Source organism: Hetaerina americana, unplaced genomic scaffold (genome assembly GCF_022747635.1).
Source record: "Hetaerina americana unplaced genomic scaffold, ioHetAmer1.1.p SCAF_3, whole genome shotgun sequence".
NCBI classification, from domain to species: domain Eukaryota; kingdom Metazoa; phylum Arthropoda; class Insecta; order Odonata; family Calopterygidae; genus Hetaerina; species Hetaerina americana.
In genome coordinates, this window is record NW_027286874.1 from 53058569 (window position 1) to 53075304 (window position 16736).

The window sequence follows — 16736 nt, forward strand, 5'->3', positions numbered from 1 at the left end:
ACCGATAGTCTACCTCCGAGACCAAGCATGTCAGCCTCCTCGTACGACAACACTGAAAAAGGTAGACCACTCATAAGGCGGGTAAAATACGCTAATATGACTAATGTTGGGAAACAGGCGCGCGATATCGCGGGGTATCCATGCGTTCGGCCGAAGAGGGGAGAGGGCGAAGTGACGCTTACCGTGGCCTACTTGCCCAAGGAATATCTTCTTTGGTCCCGAAGGAGTGCAAGATGAGGCTGCCCGCCGACACCTCAGACGCCAATTACGACACACTGCGAGATCAGGCTGACGCAATGCACAGCTACCTAAACAAATACAACAAACGGACGGGTGGCGAAACAGGCGGCCTAAGCAGTGAGAAATTCCCACTGCTCATTTCGTCCCGCGGAATATTTTTGGATAACCGGTCATGGGAGGCACACTAGAGTGCGTTAACCAAGGGACATGAACTAATTATGAAAATTGGACTCGTTAGCCTAGCCTGAATAACCTGAGACGGATGAAAAGTAACTGACAATTAATTTCCACTACCCAATGAATTATGCCAACTTTAAATAAGACCAGACACAAGCAACACTACTACTCATACCCTAGAGGAAACTTTTTATTGGAATAAGATATTTATAGATTAATTATGCTCCAATGACCAATACAACGCATTCCCATTCATAAAAAAAATCACGTCTAAAGATATGGAGACCTTCGAATCTGGTTACTTTTTTCAGCAGGTATCCTATTTTTGGACGTGAGCACTTGAAATTCTAGGAAGAAGAATCCCAATTCCAAGAGAGAGACGCGATAATAATACTAACTAAATGACACCTTACGAGCATAAGACCCTACGGACTGGAATCGACACAAATTACAGTTCTTAAAGTAGGCCATATAATTTCATTTATCTGCGATCACTCATAACATAGTCCGTACCCTATCACACACTTTATTGCTTCTAGGCAGTACTCACCAATTCCCTTGCATAGGCGACCATCGAAAGAAGTGCACGAGGCTACTTATGCGACAAGCCCGTTATTTAAGCCTTAACGCGAAGAGTTCACCGCAGTAGCCATCACCAAAAGTTTGGTAGGTAATATTAGAGCACAGCTCGGAATGAATTCAGGCCTTACATATATACATACATAATTAAAAGACTAGGAGTTTTCTAGATTACTTCCGAAGTTAAAGCATTTTCTACAAGTTCCATAATCTTACTGGATAAACATACGCCGCAACAAAACTTCTCTACGTCAACTGATTTATAGCATACTACGACCTTGTTTGATAAATGCACCTATCCCAAGCCGCTACTTTAAAGTTCCACCATGCATAAAGAAATGTATTCGCAATGATCAAAAACGACGAAATAAAACAAAATTGAAAACGACAAAAACAATTGCATGCAATCCTTTTATCCAACAAGCTAAAACGCACCATATTGTATGTTAACCAACATGGGCAAAGACTAAGGCTATGAAGAGCATAGCAATATAAAACGACTGAGGATCTTACACGTCTTACACGTAACTTTTCACGACTAAAGACATAATATATCGTAAGTTGCACAACTTTCATTTCACAGTCTCGATATTTTGTCTTCAGTTACCAAACATTTGGAAGAAATCTCAAATGAAGAGGAAAATGAACATCTACTGGGCACATCCGGAGACAATGGCTTGATATTGGAAATGGGGAAAAACTACAGAGGAAGCCCTCAGGTGAGATACAAGAAAAAAATGAGAGAAATATGAAGACATAAAAAGACTGGCCGATGTAACCAAGGGAAGAACTTCATCAAACCAATCCTAGTATTCAAGACCATTGATGATGATGAGATTGAGGTGACCGAAGGGTTCTGGCAATGGTCTTCTGTTCCCAATGCCTATGATATGATTCAGGGATATGGCGAATTTTAAGAGTGAAGTCTTCCATATCTGTCATCAGAAAAACTAAATACAAATAATAGAACCAGATAGTCACTACAAAATGTTAGCACCGACATCTAGTGTCAAAAGGTAGTCCACGAAAGGGTATATCGCTAAACGCCCACGTGGAGATAGGATTCAAGGTAGAATAATGAATTTTAACCCAGAGCCGTAAGATAATGGCCCTACGTTTACATCCATTATTCACTAAGGGCGCAGCCACCTTCTTCTATTAATTTGGCACTCCAGGATCTTAAATGGAGTGAAACGTGGCCACTTTTAATTTGGAATTGCCACGGTGAACTGCATTTATAAGTAATAGTTACAAACCGCCATCTCCCTTATATCTAACAGCAAATACTTGAGGGTTCAATGATTGGAACAATTTCACCGACGAGAACTAAACGAGAGTGATTTCAAGAACACCAGTCCCACATTGAACAATTATTTCTGAAAAAGCGAAAAAAATACTGAGGTAGAGAGAAAAAATTGCATTAACATGGATCCATTATTGGTGATTTAGTCATCTAATTTAAGGGCTAAAATTATGAATTGGCGCTGAATTCTCTCATTCGTTCTCGATTGTCTTGTCTCACACCAACTTTGGAACAGAATCACGACAAATAATTATCCCTAACAATTCAGAAAAATGGAATTATGTTTAAATTAGATAAACGGTCGCACGCCGAAACATTTCATTCCATACATATATCAAGGGACGTGAACGCCCATGATGAAGTAGGATAAAAGTAATATAACCGCTGGAGCTTACCGAATAACAGATCCCTAATCACAAAGTATCCGAGTGCAATATCTAAGCCAGCAGCTAAGGAAATCACACGAATATAATCTAGCAGAGCACACTAAACTGAGTTCAGATAAAACCCAGTGAACACGACAGAGGCATTGTGTGTTCCATGACAATCACTTTTTTCCCTTGGCCAGGCTAATCATCAAACCACCACTGAGTAGGATGGAAGGAAGACTGGCTCCGGCAATATCCTGTGCTGGGTGATTAGATTAAAACCTAAGTTCCGATTATTCGGCATTTCTTGCACCAGACAGAGCACTCTCCTTCAAAATGCCCTTTAAAAACACGTAAGCAAAGGATAGAATAAAAATATGAACTCCCTCGATATGGACACCAGTTCCGAACGAGAGATGTCTTTATTCACCTATATCCCGCCAGCAAAAATCATTAAATAAAAATAAAGAAATAATCTTAAACCTCACATTTAAGCCTTAAAACCCTTAGCAGCAAATCATGATATGGTGCGTCGTGGTTACTTTTGAGTAGCCTTGCTGATAGTCTGCCTGGAAGAGAATTCCCACTCTGTTCCAGAAAACACGCACCGCTTCCTTTACATGCGCAATAAGAGAAACTGCTAAGCTATTCAAGTATGAAAAAATGTTGGGCAGCTTTAAGAGCTGCTCATTTTGCTAGTGTGAAGTTGCTACTAAAGCATTTACAAATACCAGATTAGCCAGCAAGTTGAAGAAAGACAATCATCCAAACCTCCAAAACCTCGCAAGTGGAATCACTTCCATGAGATCACGCGCTCAGCAATCAACAAGTTCATTCCCAGTAAATTTAGAAAAAATAACACGGAACCTAGATGGTACAACGCGGATGTTAGAAAGCGACATCGAAGGCTACATCATGCCAAAATGAAAAATATTAAGAATGGTATCTCTAGCGACAAAAAGAATGAGAATCCGAAAGTACTTAGTTAATACGTAAGAGAAGTTCAGGGAAATATGTCAACGGCAAATAGACTCACAGATGACAAAGGCAAAGAAGTAACCAGCAGTTTGGAAAACGCAAACTCACCAAATTCCTTTTTTCAAAGTGTCTTCACCAATATCTCACCGAATGCCTACGACAGCTTATCAAGTCATGCCGGCCAACCGATGACCAAATTGAAATGTCGTATAGTGGAATAGAATGTTTGCTGAAAATATTTGCCTTGATAAATTTCCCGCGCCAGATGAAATACCCGCTCGCGTACTCAAGGCTCTAGCCTCGGAAATTGCGCCGTTTCTAGAAATAATATTCAAGAGGTCGCTGGTAGATAACAAGGTTCCCAGAGATAGCTAAATGGCTAACGTAACAACAATATTTAAAAACAGAGGCATGGAGGAAACGAGCAAATACAGACCTAAAAATCCATTTCGTGGCTAGTTATGTAACGTGTAGTTGCTAGTTCGATCGTGAGACACCTCGATAATCAGGAGTTATTAATCAAAAATCGGCGCGGTTTCCGAAAAGGTAGATCCTGGGAGAGAACTTGCGCTTTTTGTTCATGATAGTCTTGCTTCGGGAGAGAGCAATTTTCCAGTGGAAACTATTTTTCTAGATTTTAAGAAAGTATTCGACAAAGTATCCCAGAGTAAACTACTCGCAAAGCTAGAAGCATGTGGCATACATAAAAATCTCCGGGGCTGGATTAAAGACTTTTCAATGATGGGTACAATTAGTAGTGATAGATTGAGTTAGATCAGAGGCAGCAGAAGTTTTTTGAGGTGTTCCCCAGGGAAGTGTTATAGGATCTTTTCTATTCCTACTTCACGTTAACGACATTGACTCCGTAGTCCTCAGTAAGATACGTTTATTTGCCAACGATGCAGAGGTTTACCGTGATATCTATGATCCTGAGGACGCAGCAAGCACATGTGACCCTCATGAAGTTGGATTGATTGTCGAATTGGATCGCGTACGGCATAGAGGAGCTAGATTTGTAAAAATTTGTAATAATATACTTAGTAGCGTATCGAAAATAATTAAGGAGCTAGGCTGGGAATCACTCACGGAGCGAAGGTTAAATTGGATTGAAGCCCTTGCATAAATTGGAAGTACGTCTCTTTAGCAATGATGTTGAAAATGTACTATTATCCCCATCGTACTTCAGTGTGAGAGATCATGTCAGTAAAATTAGAGAGATAAAGTGTAGAACAGATGGATTTAAGATGTCATTTTTTCCACGAACGATAGGGATCATAATAATATTGCTCGACCGCGGTAGTGTCATATTCGGGTCAAAATTAGTCTGGTGTATATTCAGCCCCTGCCACACACTCTAGCGGTGGCTTGCAGGGTACATAATTAAAATTAAAATAACCTTGAAACATTCTAAGTCTCCGAGTGGGTCTTTGCGAGAAATATCTCGCATTAAGATTGTGACTGATTTTATTATGTACGAGTCTCAACCTCCATTTTCTCATGCTACTGCCGCACTATTCACGAACCAATTCACCCCAATTCCAAATGTCGTACAAGCCGCTCAAATAGTAACCGACTCACTTGAGTTACTAATGAGACGAGCTAGACGTCAGCCTGCGAGTGTCGGTATGTTGTTAATCGGGAAGGACCGGTGGGGTATTAGGATTGTACGTGGTCCACTTATGCCACAGAGCACAGGGCCAATGGAGGTGGTGGGGGAGCAGCGGACGAGAGAACAGGAGTCTGCGGCACGGATCGCACTCCTAACGGGAATCTTCTCTTCTCGACTCCGGTAACGCATTATGTAGGCCAACGGTTGGTCCGGCTTATTGTTCCTACGAACAAAAAACTGTCCGGGATTCAAGGTGCCGGAAGAGTGGTTAAATTTGGTGGCTACATCTGCATTAATTTGGGCATTTTACTACTTTAATCAATCAACACTTTCTGCCAACGCCACTGAAGGTTAATAGTTGTTATTTAATTCTTGGATAACCGTAAAACCATGAATGACGAGCTTTTGTCCAAAATCAATCAAAACGACCGACATATGTACTTGTTATATTCATACATGGGAATAAACCATTACTACCCTAAGCATACAGATTCCTCAACAAAGAGCACAAAAAAATAAGTTATTTGATAATATTTTTACATCCCGTAGTACATGCCTAGACCTTAATTTATAACGTCGGTTTCAGAAGACTTCAATTTGAACACGACGTTGACGACTTATTGGATGTTACAAACTTTTTAGGAAGCTACAGAAAGAAGCTTGCTTTTAGAGCACCACAAAAGGAAGCGGAACTCTCCGAGCGTTGACGAAACGCTCAGTTCCTCAATAACATAAAAGTAGGTTACGGATTTCATCAGTGAGCTCCGGTAAATACGAAACGTGACCGTAAGTGATGTTAACACGTGCAGAAATATGGAAAATGATTTCAAGACGAGGCAAATGTTCCGGGACTGAGCGGGCATAAATACATCTATCATTCATACATGAAACATTAACTATCGCTGAAGTAAAACCATAAACAATTGCCTAAAATAAGTATCAATACTTCGGTAAATAAAGTTATTCTTCTGCGTATGAAGAGTAACTACGGAAACTATTCGACTTTAATCATTTCGACAAGCCAATTGTGTACACGTGAGTACCACCTTACGGAATGATCTCGATTCGTCTTAGTGAACCGGTTTAAGCACCGGCACGCCATTACAAATTTGAGAGAATCTTTTTTTTTTTAGTTAACACCATTACATGTGCATATTTTACAAATGGAAATGAAACTCGTGCCAGGAAGCAATAAACTTCTACACGCGGAAATTGTAAAGCAGCCAAATGTAATCATTAACGCTTTCAGAAGAACGGTAATAACAACTTGTATAACCAATGGAAAGAGAAAATTAGAAAGGAGAGTCTGCAGAAGAACCTTTACCTATTCCACCAATTTGCTGCCAAAAACATTAAAACAAGACTAGATATTCGTTATACGACAGCTTAAACTCACGACACGAATTCGATAATTCAATTGAATATCTGGGGCACGGCGAATATTAACCGACCTCTAAATCATCAGTTGAGCATAAATATGGATACCACAACCTGTTATTTACTACGGAATTTTACCTTGCCACAAAAACGAAAATCTACTTTTATATGCAAGTGTAGACACCTAGTTTGGCATGTTAAAATTAACACTCACCGCGAGTGAAAACTAATTGAGCAATGTTCTTCATGGACTAAATTTTCCCAATTATGACCAATTTATACAGGTAAAAAACGACTCAAATTAATGGACGAAGAACCATGATCATTACATAATAAGACCTGGCATTAGCATATGCTCTGTATCGAAATCGACCAGGGGGATTTGAAATGAGATTGTAGGGAAACTTCCCTTACTCTTAAGTAAAAAGTGGTGATGATAGAGCACTGGATCATGCACATATGTTACGAACGGTGAACTTCCAGTTATCTATGCGCCTCTGGGCGTTTTGAGGTCAAGTTCTTCCACAATCATCCAGGCTTCCAAACGGGTCAGAACTGGCAGGGAGAAGGTGGTCCTGTTGGTTTTCATAGCGCTAATGATCTTTCACGACTGCAAAAGATCATTAGTGCACGCGAGGCGTCGTGCTCATCTCATCAATAGGAACTAAACTTAGCCGAGCCCGCTAAAGTTTCCATACCCCGCTGGATGCACTGCTGTCTCGGCGAAGCGTTTTCATTCGTCAAAAAGCTAGCGTTCACATAAGCAGTAAGACAAAAACTTTCGGACCACGATGAACCCCTGCAGAGCTCGAACATCAGAATGAGCGGGGCTGCAATGCTCGAGTGTGATTATCCCCACATTCTGAATTTTTAATCTTCTATAGAACCTCTCACCACTAACCGACCACAGTTCACGTTACCATTATTCTGTATCCACGGCTTAATTACGTACATGAAACCAAACCACACATTTACATCTTGTTACTCAAACGTTAACCTGACACACTCAGCCCAAAAATAATTTATAACTTACACCTCACATCTCTTAACGACATCAAGGGAGAAAGAATGTAAAATAGAATAAAAATTTCCAATTCCTTTCGAGGGGGATTATAAATAAAAGAATGGCATCAGGATGAATGAAAATACAGGCTGTAGCCACAGGGAGGGAAGGTCAATGATAACAAAATAGAATTGGCCACAGCTGAATTAAACTAATCTATTTCATGGCTACATTGATGTAATTTAATTAATACCAAATCTGAAATCTGGAACAAAAACCTAAGTTAACTAATCAACAGAGAGGCTCAAAATGGGCAATCGACACATACGTAAGTTAACCCACATTTTAGTCCCCTATTCGGCAGAATGTAGCATTTAGATTTCATTCCTTGCAGAACATAATAAATGTAACTAAATAAAATATTTACTCTATAAAACACTATTTATCGTCAGTCAGTCCTGTACTACCTCTAATATTATCGAAGTTGCTTGTGTTATTGAGCTAAGGAAGAGTTCAATTCTGTATCTGAATAGTGCTCACCTGAGAGTCATTCAGACTTTCCAAAGCTTGCATTACACTCTGCTCTGGCCTTTGAGCCTGCAAAGAAACAAAAATAAATTAGACAAGAGCAAAATGAAAAATTCACAAAACATATACAAATACGAGAAAAAGATAAAAGAGTGTCGCTGGTGCGCTACCGCGCAAATTATATAACTGAGACAATCGACCATTCCGTTGCGATGTGACCGAAAACAGAAAAATCTTCAGCTACAAACAAATAACCCATTTCCACCAATTAGGCCATCTTCTAAAAATAAGGAGCACAAGTTGGCATACGATAAACCACTCGGGCGGGAATGGGGGAAAGGTAACGTCATCTGGACGAATAGGCACACAAGAAGAACAGGGTTAAGTCGATCCCAAAAATAAAATACATGCTGATGAAAGATTCGCTGCATCACACACAAATCGGGATTTCAATTCCGCTTACATGAACTTCCATCCCCAGGATAAATAAGCCAATGACTACGCAATTCAAAACAACGGCACAAATAAATAAACATCCACGAGCGCATCTGATTGAGAGCAGTAAAAACTTATTAGTCGCGTGATTTTTTACTCGCATGGATTACGTTCTTTCTCGGTTGGAGGGATGACCGAAATGAACCCATTAAAAGCCAATGCATTTATTTCTAAGAAGCAAAAAAGGATTACATTTCACAGCGGTTTATATATTCTCCATTAATTTGAGTTAGCTCTGGTTACATTTTTCCTCATGCCCAACGAAAAAGCAAAGATGTAGGTATGCATTTCGGTGCACATTTTACGGTCTCTAAGGTGTAAGGCAAAACCAGATCGTTCCATCCGTTTAGGTGTTCAGAGTCTTATATTATTCATATTATAGAGAGACTGGGATAAATGATCTCAAAAGCTTCTGCAACGGCTGAAAACATATTACTCCTAAATTAGGTATCATACAAATATTCTCAACAACATGGTCGGAGAAGAGCATATTAAACTTGATCACTTTTAACTTGGACGAATATAAAATTAACCAGTGCTTACTATACCTCAGTGATAATAAGGTTATACAATTACATTAGGTTTACACGCTGATTTTGGCAGCTAAGGAACACGGAAATGAACACAATACGAAAGAAGAGGGATACTCGTATATTTGATAGAAAATATTATTTTTGAAGTTTATGCGTTGATTCCATTTCCATCATCTTCATAAGGAAAAGGCCGGAAGAGTGAAAGGAAGTGGAACTTTAGGCTCATTAGAAAATGAAACGTACCCAACCACTCATTACTACAAGAATACATTTCACTTTACTGTCTGTTATAATGGTTAATATTTCAAAAAGGCCCGCCGCGAACAAAACCTGGAAGCATGCCAGTTAGGGACGTAGCTAGTCCCCAGACTAGTAATGCACCCGCCAGGGCCAAAACCGATAGAAATGGCCGAATGTTAATCACCGGAAAAACTAATTATTTTAATATACACTATACACCATTGCAAATGAGGCCCCTGATGCCACTTCATGTGATTTCTTAGCAATAGAACACTAGTAAAATTACAAAATGTGGCCGCATTCCTGATGAGACTTTCTCTGGGCTGGCCTCTACGTAGAACTCGTTAAAATAGCTTTGGACCTTTATCCAAGTAGTATTATTACATTAAGCATATTCTACCACATAAACGTCCACAAATGCCTTACGTATGTTTAAAGAACAAAATCACTCCGGTAACATTAATACAAAAGAAAAACCCAGATGGTGAACTTTTAAAGGAAAATATCTTGTCGAAATTATTATAGGTAGAGTACATTCGGCCAACATTTGAACTAATTTTTACTAAGCGCCAACAAAAAAAATCAAGACTTCAGTAAAAACTGTGGTCCGCTTCTCGAAGAGCAAGCCAATCACTGGTCATACTGGCAGCTCATACCCAGTAAAAGACATTAAACCTGTTTCTTCAATTCTCATTTGTCATTTCGCGAGTTTTACATTATTTTGATGACTTTTCTTATGAGGACTTGCATCAGAATTTGCCTCCAACTTGATTTAAGTCTGCTAGTAACATTTTAAAATGAGATAATTGAATCCACATTATGGAAGGTTACGCTGCCACGGTTCAGACTAATATAAGACTGGTGCTACGATTGGGGACTACAGTAAAACCTTCAAATAAGCGACGGGAAATGAGCTTTGCCATAACGAAATTAAAATAGTGCGTATTTCTGAATCTCGAATGAATAACTTTAAACAACCCAAATTCTTGAGGGCTACCCTTAAACTCCGAACTTTTGAAAACTCTAATCGAAAAAAATATTCGGGTCTGCCTAAAATAAAGTTGATAACCTCAGACTACATGTACATCAAAGTGATGAAAATAGTAAACGTGAGGCGCTATTTCGTGTTAGCTCTGAAACGCAATTTGGATCCGAGACAAGTTCCGGAACCGTTGGAGACGGTGTAGCTGTATAAATGAAGTTTAAATAGTGTGGTAAAATAAAGTATACTTAAAACCTCTCATGGCTTTATTTACCAAAAATTGTGACGAATAGATACGTCACAGGCTTACTTAAGAAACTAGGCAGCCAGCATCTAAGTAATTCTTAAAATTTCACTTGAAGAGGCAGGCGTAACCAGCAATAAAAAATAAAAGAAATACACTTTGGCACCACCAAACCAAATAACCCATCTACTTTCGCATATTTCGACACCAAAAAAACAATAGCTTAAGAAAACCTCCGATTTTCATCAGAAGCCCTAATTGCAATTGCCATTATTATTTTTCGATAGCTCCCTACCATTTTAGAAAATATTCTGCTCTTTGGAAGACGCTGGTAACCTATTTTCTCTACAGCAACATTAAACTTCCACAAATTTTCGAATTTCATGTCTTAAGAGGATCCCTATGACTCAAGGGCTGCATTGAAATAACACGGTATCTACCGTTGAAGGTTTGGACATGAAACAAAGTAATCAGAGAAGGGTGTCATCTAACTACTACTGGGTCTCTTTAGCCCCGGTCACATGGAAACGACGGGTTCGGAACATATGGTAGAACCCTTTTACGATCACTGAACTCCACATCCTAACCCATGTAACTCCGAGTGCCTGAAAGACATTCCGTTTCATATCCAGGCCATTATTTAGGCGAGGATTGAATTACTAAAATCCCGGTCGCAATTTGGCTGACTTTCTGTGAAACAATCACCAATGATTTGGCATTGGAAGGTTTTAGCGAAATTCCAGGGGGTTCCCGAAATAAAGCTAGCAACATCACACCATACCGGAATACAATTTCCCTTCTAAACTGGGTTATTACATGGGTATGTAAATTTGCGGCACAAACTGAGCCTCATCTGTGGATACGTCGTATCGTGCTAGCAAGGCCCCGGTCCAACCTGATCGAATTGTGAATTAATTTACAATGGATTTTTCATCGACTTTTCCAATCTCTCGGAACCCCTCGCTTTCTTTTCGCAGACACATGAAATAAATAAACACACGGACTACGATATCCTAAAAAAATTCGCAACGACCTCCTTGACGAGTTTCGTCTCATTGGAGATAAGTCGTTTAATAAAAATTCTTGGGATTACCGTCAACACATGACGAATATGTATCATAGAGCGAATCCTTACATCCTCTAATGTGATTAGGAATATTCTGTGAAAAATTATCGGGACTATATTAGCTCAGTGTTTTTAGACTTAACGTATGTATATAAACGCAAACTGCTATACTAACGGGAAAATGATTAGCTGTTAACTATTAAATGAAAGAGTTACTTCAAAACATCAAATTTCACTTTGAAACTTTTTGCGACATTAGGTAGACAAAATACTACTGCTAATGGAGCGCGAGGCGGAACTTCAGACGCAAGTTTACCCGAAAAATGCTGATTACAACAATTTCTATGGAATTTGCACAACTGGCGGCAATTCACGAAGCAGGGGCGCCACGTCGAGGCCATTTACACTTGGGGTCAATACTGAGTCGCACTGCGGGGTCCGTGCCAGATGCAGAAAATGGGTGCGCCTCCCACTAGAGCTCCACGGGCCTCGCACACGCTCAGAAGCGTCGGCATGGCGAGACACCAGGACGCGGGGGGGCTCTGGGTGCAGCGGACGAGGGCAAGGGTGGGAGGGTGAAGGTGGGAAGGGGAGGGAGGAGGACGCGCCCGGGCCGAGGAAAGGAGAGGGAAGCAAGGGGCGGAGGTGAAGAGCACCGGGGCCGGGAGGTAAGGCAACGAGAAGAGACGGAACGAGGAGCGAGCAGGACCTCGCTCGCATAGGCAAACGGGACCCCAAAAACAAACGGGAAAAGAGCCTGGGCTAACGGGCGGGAGAACCGGGAGGCAACGGAGGCGAACCGATACGGGCACGATGGTGAAAAACTTCCAGCGGAGTGAGCTTCGGGGACGGGACAATACGGCATCCTCCCACGGAATATTTCACGAGAAACTCCGTTCGGTTCAATTAGAGATCGCCCCCCCCCCCCTCCCTACGTACTCCAACCCGGGGCTCATGGTATCGCGGTGAGATTGCGAGCACAAATCCGTTCCCTTGCTGACGCCAGCCGAGGGTGACATCATGGATTTTTACTATCACGGACCATGCTTCACCGCCAGAGAGAGAGGGAGAGGGGGGTCGAGAGAAGGCTCGATGCCAACCTCGCCTAGGACTTCGAACGGCCCGGAGGAGAGAGGGAGAAATCTAGAGAGTGAACCCCAGACTCAACAATAGATAAACCTCATGCTAACATGATCCTTGAGCTAACAGTGTCTTGCCAAGGAGATGGTAACAAATCTAATTAGGTTAATGCAGGGAAAAAGTATGGAAACCCAGGGCAAGCGTAGGAATTTTATTCTGCGAAAGAGGACACTTCATGCGCATGCGCGTTCTTCATTACTTGCGTAGCAGTAGTTAATTGGCGACCGACAGCTGAGGTCATTTGCGCCTTTTGGGATTGGTGAGTGATTTCGGTAGAGGTAGGATGTACAGGTAAAAGGGGAAGGTTGAGAGATGCCCGGCGTTGGCATTGGGCTACTCTTTTAACGAAATGTGCCAACAGGTCCGGAAGTTTGACCCATCTGACGGAAGAATTTTTTGTACAGCAATCAAAATTTCCCGGGGACGAATCTTAAGAAAATGACGTGCCCCAGAAAATCCGGAAGCCATGTGACCCTATTGCATGAGATATTTTCACGTACTAACGCCGCTTGCGTTGAAGTTCAAACACTGAGTTCATAAGAGGGAAGCGGCCCAAGCACCCTCCCCTTATGATTAGGTGGCATCACCATCGTCAAGGATTCTCCACGGATTTAATTGTAGACAGACTGCATTACTGATGTCCGTTCCATTTTGCAAGGGAAGAGCACACGAAACAGCGGGGATCATAATTCTGATTCTACATAGTTCCCTGAAAGCCACGCTGGGATATGGCACAGGGTGATTCAACAATAGGCATTCACAAATAAAATTAGGTCTTTCTTAATTTTGAAATACCATAAATAGGTAAAATAATTCACACAATAAAGACAATGGGAAAGGTCGAACGGAAGGAAGGGCTTCTGGAGAGAAAGGGCGATTACATTACATACGGACAATATTGCACGTGCATGAAAATTCTGTGACGACAAAATGGAATCTAGGAAAAACTTAACTGCTGGCGAAATGCTAAATATTCGCGACGAATGACACTAACCACCCTAAGAATGCCGAAACCAGCAGGAGTTGCTGCAACAAGGTTCGTTTGAAAGGGGTACATATCAATTCCATCGACCAAAATTGGGAAGTATTGGTTGAAACCTCTCTCACCAGGGTGCCAAAAGTTAATGCTAGTAAATTTAAATGCCTTTCACAAACACAAGCGCAGCAAAAATCAAACGTTTCAAGTAGCTTCCACTCTATGACAAGCAGAGCAATAGCAAAAAATTGATACCGTCGGCCCGAAGAAACGGCATTTCAGTAAAAACCCAGCCAACTCAATGGCATAAATTACCATCAAAAGCAGATAATTTGTAAGGAATCCAAACAAATTCAATTCAGAGTGCACACAATGCAGCCTTTTTATCAGGGACCTTAAGGGAACCAAATAAAAAACCTAACGCGTGTGAGTGATTAATTCTTCAGGTCTCAACAAATCGAAAACTTTTGACTCCACAACTACTTTTCTCCTCGGCAGAATTGAATTCATTAAGTCCGAATAATTACGCTGAACCAATGGAGGACATGATCAACTAACGGTAAAATGAAATCTCATTAGGACGTGAATTAAGGGGCCACCAATGGCATTTACACGTTGAACTCGACAGGATCAGTCAGCGGGAATGAATAAGACGTTTGTGGTGGGCGAAGTGATCGGTTTGTCTAAATCTATGGACGATTGAGCCTGCTCGTTTTTCCCTCAACACACACACACTCATTATGCTTAATTCCAACGTTTGGACGCGGGAAAAAATTAAGAGACTTCTCAGCCGATACATGCTTATTCGAACCCCCTTAAACGGGTTCGCAAAATCCGTGTCACTGGGTAGTGACGAGTGCGGATCGTATGGAAGCCGCATGCTAAAAATTTCCACCAATAGGTAATATCTAAGCCCACCCTTGCCCAGGAAATTATGTAGTCATTGCCAATTACCAGAATATTCCTTTAAAATTGACACATTTTATTTCAAAATAGAAAAAAATGCACGAATAATTAAAATAATCCTTCCGCAACATGGTAGGCAGGATTTTCTCAACATAATATCGAGAAATGAGGACATCAAGGACTTTTGATGCAGGCTTTTGTATTACACCCAAAAGTCTCAGCAATGAGCAAACAATTATAAATAGCGCTGTACCCAGAGTACGTATACACAATTGCAGTGAGTCACGTTCAGTGGCGAACGCGGCGACATATGTGGAGAGTATCAATAAGTGTAGAACATGAGTTGCGAGAGATTTATATCAATACACGACAAATCTAACAGTAAGATCTGGAAAACCACCGATCACCAATAAAGTTTGTGAAGTTATTAGAAAGCAACTTAAAAAATATAGCTTATGAGAATCCAAAATGGAAATTTCATTTAATGGAATAGAACATTTGGGGAAAAATATCAGCCCTAACAAATCCTCCAGGCTCGATCGCAGTCAGTTCGTATATTTATGGAATAAACGTCGGAAATCGCGCCGTATCTAAAGAGATCTATCTCCACGTAGATCACTAGGCTCATAAAGATTGGAAAACAGCTAAGTACCTCATAGTAAATTACTCAAAAAGCTAGAAGCCAATGACACCGATAAAAATTTCCTGAGATAGATTGAATATTTTTCGAATTGCCAGGTAAAAAGAGTCGATCAATTAATCTTTGCGTTTATAACTCGCTTAAATCGAGAGCGTGGAGTTATTTCCAAATTATAGAAGATAGGGAAGTTCGTGTGTAGAACGACCATTTTTATGAAACGCAAATAGCCTCAGAACACTAAGCGATACTTCATGAACATTTTGGTGAATCTCCTCCTTCGATTAGAACGGTTTATAAGTGGTTTCAACATGTTCGGAGTGGTACATATGACCTCCTAGAAGGTTCCTGACTGGTTGAGGTCACCAGTCCAGAAATCGTAGATACAATCAACTGATGGCACGGTGTAGGGATGACAGAAGAGTGAAGATGGGTGAAATTGCTAATGGGTAGGCATCTCGAGTGAACGGATTCGTAATATTCTCTCTGCAACAGCATGTAAACATGAGAAAGCTATCCGAACGACGGGTGCGGCGATTCCTCAAATATGACCAAATACGAAATTCTTTGGCATGTTCCAAGACTGAGTTAAAGCTGTTACAGCGAAATACGCAGGGCTTCAGGCGTGGTTTCATCACTGTGAACGAAACATACTCCTGCATGACTGACGCTGGGGAACAGGTAAAGCAATGGGTGCTAGCAGGGAGACCATCAAAGAGGATACGGCGAGTTTTTTTCTGGGAATCACCACGAGTAATCTTCATTCGCTATTTAAAAAAAGGTCTACTAAAACAGATGCATAGTACTCATCGTTATTAGACCGCTTTCAAATATATATGCAAGAAAGACGCCCGATATTGGTCAATCCCCATCACGAAAACGCGCCATGAGCAAAATGCCTTAGCCGAAATAGAATCTATTTAAAAAATAAATGACCTATCCCGAAAAAATCATTGATGCTCGTTTTTAAACGGACTTTTATACCATAGGTATGACCAACCAGGAGCAAAAACATGGTGGTCAAAACAAAAATTATCCTCCTTTCTCCCGGTAAACCGCTTTAAAGGCTCGGGAAAACAAAAATTAAATTTCCTTCCTCCCTATGATTACCGCCCAATTTTAATTTACCCCATACATCCTTCGCACCTTAATCCACTCATTCAAGGGTACCACTTCCAAAAAACCCAAGAAGGGTAACCACCAAAAGCAATACTCGACCCTCCACGTGCCAGGGCTCACACAACCGTCAGCCTTTCCAACGCCTTCTCCGATTTCTAATTGCCTACCCTTCGGTACACGAGATCCTACAATCCCAAACCTGTACTACCACTCCAGAACTAGCACCTCTTAAACCT

At 40.9% G+C, this 16736-nt stretch overlaps 1 protein-coding gene across 2 annotated transcripts in view; it reads right to left on the reverse strand.

The window, feature by feature from the left end:
- LOC139691056 (midnolin-like) overlaps nucleotides 1–16736 on the reverse strand; it is a 93741-nt gene that overhangs the window by 53580 nt on the left and 23425 nt on the right. For both annotated transcript variants that reach the window (XM_071588786.1, XM_071588785.1), the window contains exon 3: nucleotides 8175–8231. In XM_071588786.1, the coding sequence (XP_071444887.1) occupies nucleotides 8175–8231 (57 nt within the window). The remainder of the gene's footprint in view (nucleotides 1–8174; nucleotides 8232–16736) is intronic.